Raw genomic sequence first — 11,708 nt, 5'->3', positions numbered from 1 at the left:
ATTCGTGTTTGGCGTTTGGCGTTTGGCCCTTTTTAAAAAATTATATTTTTCCAAAGTTAAAACTCACGCCCTCCTATAAGTAGTTATCGGGTTAACTTTTGGAAATTTAAATTATTCTGACTTTCTACTTTTAAAATTTTATAGCAGAAATTATTATAGTAAATAAATCGCGATAATAATTATGTTTGGCCTTGGTACTTGAATTTGCTGCTTCAAGTTGCATGTAATAGAACTTTAATCGAAGGTGGTGAAGAAAGCAATGATAAAGCATTGTTTTTAAGGTTTCTGCGGATATGTTATATTTGTTCCCTTGGTGCTGCGCCGCTGCAGTGATGACTAGTCATTCGGCATTTGAGTCATTCAGGCCAAATTTATGTATTATGCTGACCAGAATTAATTTATATTATCACGTGATATAAGTTTTGGCCAGAATTATGATGTAATTTTTAAATGATTAAGGTCATTTGTCGAGATGGCCCAGATAGCACGTGACCAGTATTTGGGTCGGCCATCACTGGAGGCAGCTGTCTATGTCATCTTAGACTATATTCAGTTCTAGTTTCCAGAACCCTCTTAGAAGGTCCATGGGACCATACTATAAAATTCGTAGACGCTATTTTCATTTTCTAAATTTATTCCTCCTAATTGACTATTCACGTTATTATCATTTATTTATACGTATTAAAAGAATTGGAATCCTTTACATCTTTATTAAATAATAACGCTTAAACAAACGGTTGACTAAGATACTCAAGTACCACACAAATTACATTGAATTTGGGGACTAAGATCCATATTTTCACGATATAGTACTCTCAAATATAATACTTTTTTGTGGGAATGCTATGGGGTGGGGTACTACTTTAGTCAACCATTTACGGTACATAATGCGCGTAACGAATTTATGATGAGCATTTTACTTCGACTAATGTTATTGAATTAGCATACCATAGTTATAAAGCGTCTTTATCTACATAAAACCCGCACCGTCCCATTATCAGTTATTTAAGCAGATGTAAAGGTTTAGGGTAAGGTTAGGATATTCACCGGAATGTTTGTAGCTCTAATTACATTTATTGCAATTTAAGACTCTGGCCGCAACACTGACGCGATCAAGGCTTCTGACAAACGAAACAATATACAAATAAGCCGATATTGCACATTTTAACTAACGGAGATTGCTCATTAAGGAGCGAGAAACATGTCAGATGTTACAAATGTTCGGTTCTTGAAAGGTCCACCATGACTCTAGCGTACACCTTGGTATTATTGATAAGAGTCTGGCAGAAATGCTGTGATTTTTGGAAGAAATGAGCTGAAGTTCAAGAACATAATAAAAAATAAATGAATAAAATGAATAAATGCTGGATAATTGTGAAAACTCTGAAGTAAGCAGTTTATCTCGATGTCTTAAATTTGTGTCATTCTTTGTCTGTATTTATTTAATGTAAACATTAAGCGTGCTAATAACTCTCTCGAATGGACGGAATGTAAAACACGTGATTGTGTTTCGCTACGAAAATCATGGATATCTTAGGATAAATGTTTTTTTAATTGAGATGAGATGGTGATTAACAAACCTTGCCTATAAATATATATATTGACAAATATTTTGAATTTAATAAAACCATATCTGTTAGTTCATTACCGTGATCAGCATTAATATTTACTCCAAATTCCATGGAAATTTTGGCGTCATTGCATTAAATTTTAAATTTTAAGGAAAATGAATACTCCGTTAGTATTAGATTCTTTTTTTTTTGGTATGTTGGCTTCAACATCCTTAAATGAATTTAAAAAAAAAATTACAATAAAAGATAAAATTTGATGTAATTGTCGATTGGACGAATTGATAAGACTGCAGCCAAGGAAGTACCATTTTGGAAAGAATATTCTTCTAATAAGTTTCAACTCTTTCACTTTTTTTTTTTAAAAAAAAAATCACCATGGTTTCAAAACTTAATCACGATTGTTTTCGTAACATTTTGGAATGTCTTGAGTCTAATCAAAGTGTATTATTCAAATGTCTTCTAGTCAATCGTTTATGGTTTGAAATTTCGATACCTTATTTATGGGAGAATCCATTTTCAATTGTTTATCGTAAAGGGGTAGCGAACTCAAGGAGATTACTTAAAACAATAATTTCAATGTTTCCTTTTGAAAAAAGTATGGAAGACAAGTTAAATTCATGTAAAACCTATAAAGTTACTTATCATAAGTATGAGCAATCATTCTACAATTATTTGAGGTTTATAAAAATTTTTAAATCTATCGAATTTCATGGATTTATTGACAAATGTTCTCGGAATTACACACACCATAAGACAAATAACGAAAATGAAGAAGGAACGATTTCATCTATTTTATCATATCATGTTTATGATATTATTTTTAAGAATTGTAGCGGGATTAAACAAATTACGTTATTAACCATTTCTAAAAGAATAATGAAAATGAAATCTTTTGATAATCTTTCAAATCTTTGCGTCTTAGAAATTGGTGAAATTCAATACCTCGAAAAGATAGCTCATATTTGTAAAAAAATTAAGAAGATCGTAATCAATTTACATGGTGGATTTAATAATTCTCAGTTATTAATTAATTTTTTAAAAGTTCAACATGGGTTGAAAGCTGTATATCTTTTAAGTCGGTTTAAATTATTTCAAATCTCCAATGAATTATTGATACAAATGCATTCAATTGAGGAACTATGTATAAAAAATTTCATATTACCTAATGGGCAAATTATTACTTTATCAAAGTTAAAACGTTTAGAAATTACTGTTAGTGAATGGACTTCTCAAACAGTTGCGACACTTTTGACTATATCGTGTCCAATCTTAGAAGTTTTAAAATTTGATGATAGTCTTCCACCTTTAGATGTTTTAGCTGAATTTATAAAAAAAACGGAAGGTCATTTACAATGTTTACATTTGGATCACCCTTATGAGCATTTAGACACACAAGTATTATTAAAATCTATTGCGAAATCCTGTCCAAAAATTAAATCATTAGCTATAATTATTAATATAACTGAAGATTTAAACCTCTTGGAACATTTATTGCTCTCATGCAATGAATTAAAAAGTCTTACTCTCATGAGCTTTGATTATATAAGGTTAACATTATTACAAGAAGTTCTGAGAACGATAGATGAAAACTGGAAGGTTAGTAGCGAATTTAGTGAATATGGTAGGCGAATAGAATTTAATAAATTTCATAATTGAATAATAATTACCGTAAATATTTTAAGCGTTATTCATATTGTTTTTTTTTCGGAGAAAGGTTGCATGATTATATTTTTTGTTTAGTCGATTTATCGTGTATAAATGAAAAATAAAGCTATAGCGAGAACAAAACTGTTAATGGATCGATAATAACTTTATTAAATTACAGTACTGTTTTAAAATTGTGAATTTATAAATTATTATAATATATGTTAATATATGTTAATTTACAAAATAAATTGACATTATACGCATTATACGAGACAAGTTTGTTTCATGCTTACTTTATTAATGTTTTATACCAATTATTTCTTCGTTCTTTCTTGGTGATTTTTTCGTTGAAAACCGTAAGTTAATCGAATTATTATCAAGAAATTAACTTTGAAAAGGATATATTATTATATTTCAAATATTTATAATGGTGGGGGAAGGGGGAAGATGATGGTAGTATAATAATTATTTGTACCAAGCTCGAGTTTCGGTAGAAGCTTCGATACTAACTTTTGTGCCTTAATCTTCAATTGAATTCGTTTATTTCGCTTTTTTACGAAATTCGAAAATAACATATACTGAATATATAGTATGGTCATACTCTGAAATTTATTAATTCTGGCCAAAATTAAAGATTTCTGAATTATTTATAATGGTGGGGGAAGATAATAATTATTTGTACCAAGCTCGAGTTTTCGGATAGAAGCTTCGATACTAACTTTTATGCCTTAATCTTCAATTGAATTCGTTTATTTCGCTTTTTTACGAAATTCGAAAATAACATATACTGAAATATACATACTCTGAAATTTATTAATTCTGGCCAAAATTATAGTTTCGGCTGAAATTAAAATTAAACCGGATCCCAAATAAAAAAACGTCCCATTCATTTTATTACCGGAAGAAATCAAAAAGCGGTTAAACAATATATTTTTTTTTAAAAAAAAAATTTGGTTCATTTCTTTAAAGTTTGGTTTGTTCGGTATCCAACTAATAAATTACACACAAACTATGAGGTAATACCATTAGATAACAATCAATTGACTATTATAGAATTTACATGATCAAAATTAGGGTACAAAAACAATTTTATTACTAAAACTTGAAACAATAACATCTTTATATGTATAAAAGAGTATGATTTCCTGTTTTTTTTAAAAAAAAAAAAATTCTTTTTTTTTCTTAAAAGAATTTTTTTTAAAAAATGACTTCAGAACTTAATTATGATTGTTTACAAAATATTTTTAAAATTTTCGAATATAATAATGATCAAGATATATTATTTAAATGTATTCTAGTTAACCGTTCTTGGTGTGAATCTGCAATACCTTATTTATGGAAAGATCCATTTTCAATTGTTCGTAAAAGAGAAAATTCGAGAAAATTACTTACAACAATTATTTCAATGTTTCCTTTTGATAAAATTATAGAAGAAAAATTAAAATTATATGAATATGAACTTATTCATCTTAATTATAAACAATCATTTTATAATTATCTTAACTTTTGCAGAATTTTTAAATTCGCCGAATTTTATGGATTTGTCGATAAATGTGCTCATGCAGTAACCAGTAAAAATGTAGGAAAAGTTTCATCAATTCTATGTATTAGTATTTATAAAATAATTTTTGAGAATTGTACAGAAATTAGGAAAATTAGGATATCAAGTCTTCCTAAAATAATAATTAAAAATCAGAATTTTAATAATCTTTCAAACCTTCAAGAATTAGAAATTTGTAATTTTACCACGGTTAAATTCTTTGAAAAATTAGTTCATGTTTGTAAAAAAATTAAAAAGATTAGAATTATTACAAATGCATTTAATAACTCTAAAGAATTGGTTAATCTCTTTAAAGTTCAACAAAATTTAAAAATTATACATTTCTTGAATGATTTAAATCAATGTCAAATAATTACCGAAGAATTATCAACACAAATTCTTTCAAATATTGAGGAACTTATTATGAAAAATTTCATGTTTGTACAAATTAAAACTCTTTCAAATTTAAAACGTTTAGAATTTACATTTACATTATGTTCTCCTCAAATAGTTGCTACATTCCGGAACGTAACTTGTCCACTCTTGGAAGTTTTAAAATTTCATCGTGATTTCCCACCTTTAAATGTTTTGGCAGAATTTATAGAAAAGACTGAAGGTCATTTACAATGTTTCTACTTGGAGTCATATTCTTCTATGTATCCATACCCTATTTATCAGAATTCTGATACTCAAGTATTATTACGTTCTATTGCGAAATCATGTCCAAAAATTAAATCATTAACAACAATTTTCAAATTAACTGAAGATTTAAGTTTCTTGAAATATTTATTATCATCATGCAATGAATTGGAAAGTCTCACTCTTACGAATATTGAACCAATCAGAAATGATGAAATTATTGATGATTGTGAAACGATTAGTAAAAAATTAGAAAAACAACTAAGAATTGATGGAAATTGGAACGTTAAACATGAAATGATTGAATATACATTATATACATTATATAGATTTTTTATAGAAAAGGCATAACATATTATAAATAGATTTTTTAAAATCTATTTTTATTTAATTAATATATAATATATATATATATTATAAATAAGTACAAAAATTATTAATTATTTATATTATTAAAAATTATTAAATAAATTATTAAATTTTAAATGATTTTATTTTTATAATTTCGGAGTTAATTCATTCGATCTAAATTAACATGCGGTGTTAAGTTACTTCATCATTAGCCAAGATTAAGTAATTAATTATTCGCTTTGTTTTACTTTCTATTCTTGATTTTTTTTTAAAAAAAAAAATTCCATGAAAAAATGATAATCCATCGGATACTCAAAAGATTATAATTATTTGACTATTTTGTCATTGAGAATAATGTCATGTGTTCAAAACGGTCTTATTATGAACCGTCCACTAAACTACAATAATACTATTATGCAACACACATGAACTTTATCCTATTCCTGCCATATTCGGATAGATTATGTTTTACATATTTATGCTTATATGTAAAAATCAGCTTGTCGCACGAACTTTATAATATATAAAAGAATAATGAATTTTTATATAGAAATAAAGAAAATCCTTCATACTTTGCTTTTTTTACTTTCTAGAATAGTTTTAATAGTTTTTTTTTTTGGCGTCCGGGAATTGTGAACCCGTGCGCATATGATCATTGAAGATTTGCGCTACACAAAAAACAGGTTTATTCATAGTTATTTATAGCTATTATCTTATATGAGGGAAGTTATTGACCAATAATAAGTCTCGATTTCTCCTGTTTCCTATTTAGATATTATGATTTTTTTGTACGAAATATAATGAATTAAGATTATAAATTCACACAAAGTATTAATAAATATTTAAGGGTTTAAGCATGCTTTATCGTGCCACGGATTATAAAATGCATAAATAAAATGTGACAAGATTACTGAAACAAAAAATCAAACTTTACTTGTTCTCTTTCTCTCAATTGAGCGGTTCTACAACTCCGTGTAGCCCATTAAGAAAATCTATTAAACAAAGCATTTAGAAATAAAAAGAAATTTTTTTTACGTTAGATAAATATTTATTTATACGGAATATCTACTTTTTTGGATTGTTGCTTGTGAAAATAAATAATGTAAGTCTTATCTTTGATATTTACGACATGTATTAGTAAAACGGTACTTTCTATATAAAGAAAGAAAAGAATATTAGTTTACCGTGTTTAGGGTCTTTTTTAACAATTAAAATTCATTATTCTTTTATTTCTTTTTTTATCTTCGGCTTTATGTTTATTTGTTTATTCGTATGAATTATTTCTTCCTTTTATAATGTAAACAGATTTTAATGGAGGATGCCACAACCATAACAAAAGAATATAAAAGACGTTTGAAATGCCCAACTAATTTCTCCGGAGTTCACCTTCCATTTGAAAAAATATTATATTAATCATTGATTATAATAAAATTACCTATTATTGTACATATTGTAAATATTTATAACGAAAACAAAAATTAACTAAGTCCTATATCTCTTTTTTTTTTTAAAAAAAAAAAATCTTTAGATTAACATGTTAAAATCAACAATAAAAACGCCTAAAAATAATAGGCAAAAGAAAAGCAAAAATGAAAAAAACGAGAGGAGAAGACATAAACGCATTGAAAAACAATTGAATTCGTCAAAACCTCCACGGTCACCAAATCGTTTCATTCTTTACCGTAAACATATTCAAAATAGGATCAATACCGATCCAAATAATCCTGCTAATATGAGGGATTTATCAAAAATGGTTGCTCGAATGTGGGAAAAAGAACCTCCTGAAATAAAACAATACTGGGATCAAGAGGCAGAACGTACTAAGTTAAATTCATCTTATAGGTCGTCTTTTGACGTTATTAATGGACTGGATATGTCCATTTCAGAATCGGATATTACTTTTGTTAATGCTACTGCGTCATCATCACAATCTACGACCAAAAAGAGTAGAAAGACTAAAAGTACTACCACTTCAATCATCGCCAATCCAATCTTAGCAGAGAATTTCATCATGGAATCTCCAGAATCGAATATTCCTCAAATTCCTCCCAGTAATCCCAGTAATCCTCAATGGCCACCGTCTCCACAATCTCCACAATCTCCATTTTTCCCACAATCTCCACTATCTCCACAATCTCCATTTTTCCCACAATCTCCACTATCCCCACAATCTCCATTTTTCCCACAATCTCCACTATCCCCACTATCACCACTATCCCCGCAATCACCACTATCTCCGCAATCTCCACTATCTCCGCAATCTGAACTATTCCTACTCTATCAATACCAATACCAACAAGCACCACAGACTCCACAAACACCACAAACACCACAGTCTCCACAATACCAGCAATTCGAACCACAATCCCCACAATCCCCACAATCATTACAATTACCACAATTATCATCTGATGAGGATCTATTTGATTCTTCTCCTTCTCCTTCAATTAATCCGGATATCTATTATGGAAATGAAATTCATTCAGAACCACTTTATTACTCTTGTGATTTGCCTCCATTATTTTCTGAGATTGATTACTTTTTTGGTGGTGAGCAATCACCATAACTTTAACGCGTTTGTTTCTTTGTATATTTTTTCCCCTTGTTTTTGTATTTTTTTTTTTGTAGATTTTTCTTTTCCCCTTTTATTCTTTTAAATATTTTCAGGATGTCTGTTTGTATTTTCTTAAACTACTTTGTATATGATTGTATGATTTGTACGTTTTTTTTTTAAAAAATAAAAAATTATTTTACCTTATACTCGCTATAGTAAATTTTACTTGTGACGTATTTTACCGCATTTAGTATGACAAGGTCATGAACATGCAGGCCGGGTAAGGATGTTTTACGTACGGAAATAATTTTCATCCTACATATAGACGTCAATCGTCATGTATGTTTGAAAAGTGTTTCACTTTTAAGTTTCATGAGCAAATTACCTGTCAATATTATAGTACTGTGGGCAAAACAAAAAAAAGGGCATGTACTATTTTTTTTTAAAAAAAAAATTATGCAAACAAACTCATATACATTATTCTTTTTTTATATACTTGCAGGGAATTACTTCAATAGATACATTCACTGAGATCAACAGTTTGAATTGCTGTATAAATCAACAAATTAACAATGGAAATATTTTAATGGGTGATATCTCGCATAGGCATTTCAATATACTTTTTTTTGAAACAATGATGTTGTTCACATTTAGGCAATATGATTCTTTTTTCTTTGTACGACTTGTGAATAATAGATATATAACAGTCAAGAAAAAAAAAAACTTTTTTTTGATTTTTATTCGAAAAATCTTTTTAAAATTCACTTCTTAGAAAATGTCATCTACTTATTGTTTTTTAATACAATTTATCCTTAATTTTGTTGGATCTACTGCTGCAGATACTGTTGAAAACAATCTATTTCACGGAAAACGTTCTGATATACCTGCACCTTACTTACCAACAGAATGCATGTTAGAAATATTTAAACATGTTCAAGCTCAAGATTCTGGATTGTATTCATGCCTTTTAGTCAATCGATATTGGTGTAAAAATATAGTACCTTTATTATGGTCTCGTCCTTTTGAAGCTTTATCAACTGAGAATCGTTACAAATTAATTCATACATATCTCGCATGTCTTGATCGTGAAGATTATTTAAATTTAAGTTCATCATTACAATCTTATAATATAAAAATTCCTGAAATTAGACAACCGCTTTTCAATTATTCAATGTATTTAGAAGAATTTTCTTATAAACAATTAGAAATTGCGGTACACTCTACCATTCATATTTGGTGTAATAAAACATTTATAAATAATCATAAGCAAGATCAAATTCTTTTAATCGCTACAACACTTTGTAAATTATTTATGAGGAGATCAATTTCTTTAAAATCTTTTATTATAGATAAATATTTTAGTCACTCAGATATTCCACAAATTTCCACGTTTATCGAACAACCAGGATTAAGTCATCTGACCAGATTTAAAATTGATTATTGTAAACCAATGACAACGAATACCATAAAATTATTAGAAAATTTACCATATTTATGTTCTAATATACGTTGTCTTGATATCAAATTTCCTATATTTGAACATAATCATAAATCTATTTCACGTATAATTAGTACTCAAAAATGTTTAAATGAATTTAACTTATCTGGAGTTAGAATTGGAAGCGAAAGAATTCTTTTTTCTTTACAATCACGGCATGAAACTTTAAATATAATAAGATTGGAAAATGTTTATATCACGGAAGCTTGTTTTAATGCTTTAGCTCTTTGTGAAAATTTAAAAGATTTAAGTTTATGGTATTGTAGAGGTTTATATATTGAAAATACTTCAGTATTATTAAAATCTAAATTCTCTTTAAAAAAGTTGAGATTAGGATTTTCACCAATTTGTAGTGATGTGGCAGGATTAATTTTACAAGTTGGAGGTATTTCTTTAAAAGAATTAGAAATTGATTTAATTAATTCAATAATTGTTGAAATAATATTGGATTGTTGTCCAAATGTTAAAGAAATCAAATTAGCCAATTATTTTCCTCATGATAATAATTATTTATTTTATCAATTATTTTTTGGTTTAAGTTTAGAAAATTTAGAAATTTTTATCAATTCAAAAAATTTAGATTATGAAGATATGAAATTAACTGGACAAGATTTACCTCCTTCTTTAAAATATTTAAAATTAAGTTGTGGATTTACTATTGATCAATTTAAAGAATTATTTAAAACTTGTAATGCTCCTTTAGAGACCATTATAATTGATTATGTAGATTTGAATTATGATCATATAAAAGTTATTACTAAATTTATTAGAGAAAAGAAAACTGTTAAAACGTTAGGAATAGTTGGAATGGATGATATGACCTCTCAGGGGATTAAAGAATTAAAAATGTTAAAGAAACGTTATGGAATTTTTATCATTCCCTCATACGAATTAAATCAATGGTAATTATAATTGGCTGAAAGAAATATTATTTAATAAAATTTTATATTATAGAAGCGAGAACATTTTTTTCAATATTAATCATATATACTATCATTGGCCTGTTGTATTTACGCTAAAGTTGACAGTCTCGGCTAACAACTATCAGTTGGTGGTATATTTGGCGGTAATAAGAATAAAGCCTAAAATTCGATACCTTACCAACCTACCAGTTTCTCTTCTGTTAATCTAGGAATGTTTCCTCTAATTTTTATTATTTCGTTATCCAATTTCATGTGATAATAATTCTTCTTTAGCTAGATGATAGTGCATTTATCATGAGAGAATTATTGATTGTCATTATTATATTATTATTTACATTGTATTAAATCGTACGATAAAATGGATGAACGAACACCTTTGTTAAACATAATAATGAAGTTTTTCTTTGAACATTTCGAATTTTTTTGAAATAGTAAATAATTGACGATTTTCGTAAAAAATTGGTACAAAAAAGTATTGGTTGATGATCGCCAGAGCATAAAAGATTTTGATTTTCACATGTGAACTTAAAATGATCAAATGTTAAAACACAAAACGCATGACTTGAAAGTCAATGCGATCCGGCATAATTTTTTTTTTTTTGATTATTACATTATTACTATTAATGCAATTTTTGATAATACTGCAGGGAAAATTTTTATTGTTAAAAATGTTATTTGAAATAAAATAAATAATTATGTTATCTGCATATAATCTTTTTGTATTCTGCATATAATCTTTTGTATTTAGCAAATATTTATGTAATACATACTAAAATTCTTGGCTTTATGTTGTAACCAATAGAATTTTGATCGGTTGGGATTGAATCCGATTTGTCAATAGCGCGAATTGATTAGGTCAATATTATTGTCATATGATATGTCATATGTCGTGTCATATGGCATAAATTGATAATAACCCTTTTAAATAATGTTTATTTAGAAAACACATTGCTTCAATATTTCCAATTATGAAATAATCATGGTT

The 11,708-nt window shown here is 27.4% G+C and overlaps 4 protein-coding genes across 4 annotated transcripts; all 4 read left to right on the top strand.

Annotated features, from left to right (window-relative positions):
• Positions 1-1,937: 1,937 nt before the first annotated feature.
• On the top strand, positions 1,938-3,385 carry OCT59_016646 (uncharacterized protein). Its single transcript, XM_025315128.2, has one exon. The coding sequence runs from the start codon at positions 1,947-1,949 to the stop codon at positions 3,225-3,227; it is 1,281 nt and encodes a 426-aa protein (XP_025183462.1). The 5' UTR covers positions 1,938-1,946; the 3' UTR covers positions 3,228-3,385.
• A 1,037-nt stretch (positions 3,386-4,422) lies between these two features.
• Positions 4,423-5,748, top strand: OCT59_016645 (uncharacterized protein; the record flags this gene model as incomplete). The annotated part of the gene is made up of 1 exon (XM_025324959.1): positions 4,423-5,748. One exon carries the CDS (start codon positions 4,423-4,425, stop codon positions 5,746-5,748), a length of 1,326 nt encoding a protein of 441 aa, XP_025183461.1.
• Positions 5,749-7,125: 1,377 nt separating this feature from the next.
• On the top strand, positions 7,126-8,506 carry OCT59_016644 (uncharacterized protein). The gene has a single exon (XM_025315127.2). The coding sequence runs from the start codon at positions 7,283-7,285 to the stop codon at positions 8,312-8,314; it is 1,032 nt and encodes a 343-aa protein (XP_025183460.2). The 5' UTR covers positions 7,126-7,282; the 3' UTR covers positions 8,315-8,506.
• Positions 8,507-9,077: 571 nt separating this feature from the next.
• On the top strand, positions 9,078-10,706 carry OCT59_016643 (uncharacterized protein; the record flags this gene model as incomplete). The annotated part of the gene is made up of 1 exon (XM_066145831.1): positions 9,078-10,706. One exon carries the CDS (start codon positions 9,078-9,080, stop codon positions 10,704-10,706), a length of 1,629 nt encoding a protein of 542 aa, XP_066003571.1.
• Positions 10,707-11,708: the final 1,002 nt, after the last annotated feature.

The sequence above is a fragment of the Rhizophagus irregularis genome, chromosome 25, assembly GCF_026210795.1.
Source record: "Rhizophagus irregularis chromosome 25, complete sequence".
In the NCBI taxonomy this organism is placed as follows: Eukaryota; Fungi; Glomeromycota; class Glomeromycetes; order Glomerales; family Glomeraceae; genus Rhizophagus; species Rhizophagus irregularis.
This window is presented reverse-complemented; position numbering and strand designations above follow the sequence as displayed.

What these genes read in the sequence shown, in the direction of transcription:
- OCT59_016646 (XM_025315128.2), top strand. Translation starts at nt 1,947, where the DNA reads ATGGTTTCAAAACTTAATCACGATTGTTTTCGTAACATTTTGGAATGT.
- OCT59_016644 (XM_025315127.2), top strand. Translation starts at nt 7,283, where the DNA reads ATGTTAAAATCAACAATAAAAACGCCTAAAAATAATAGGCAAAAGAAA.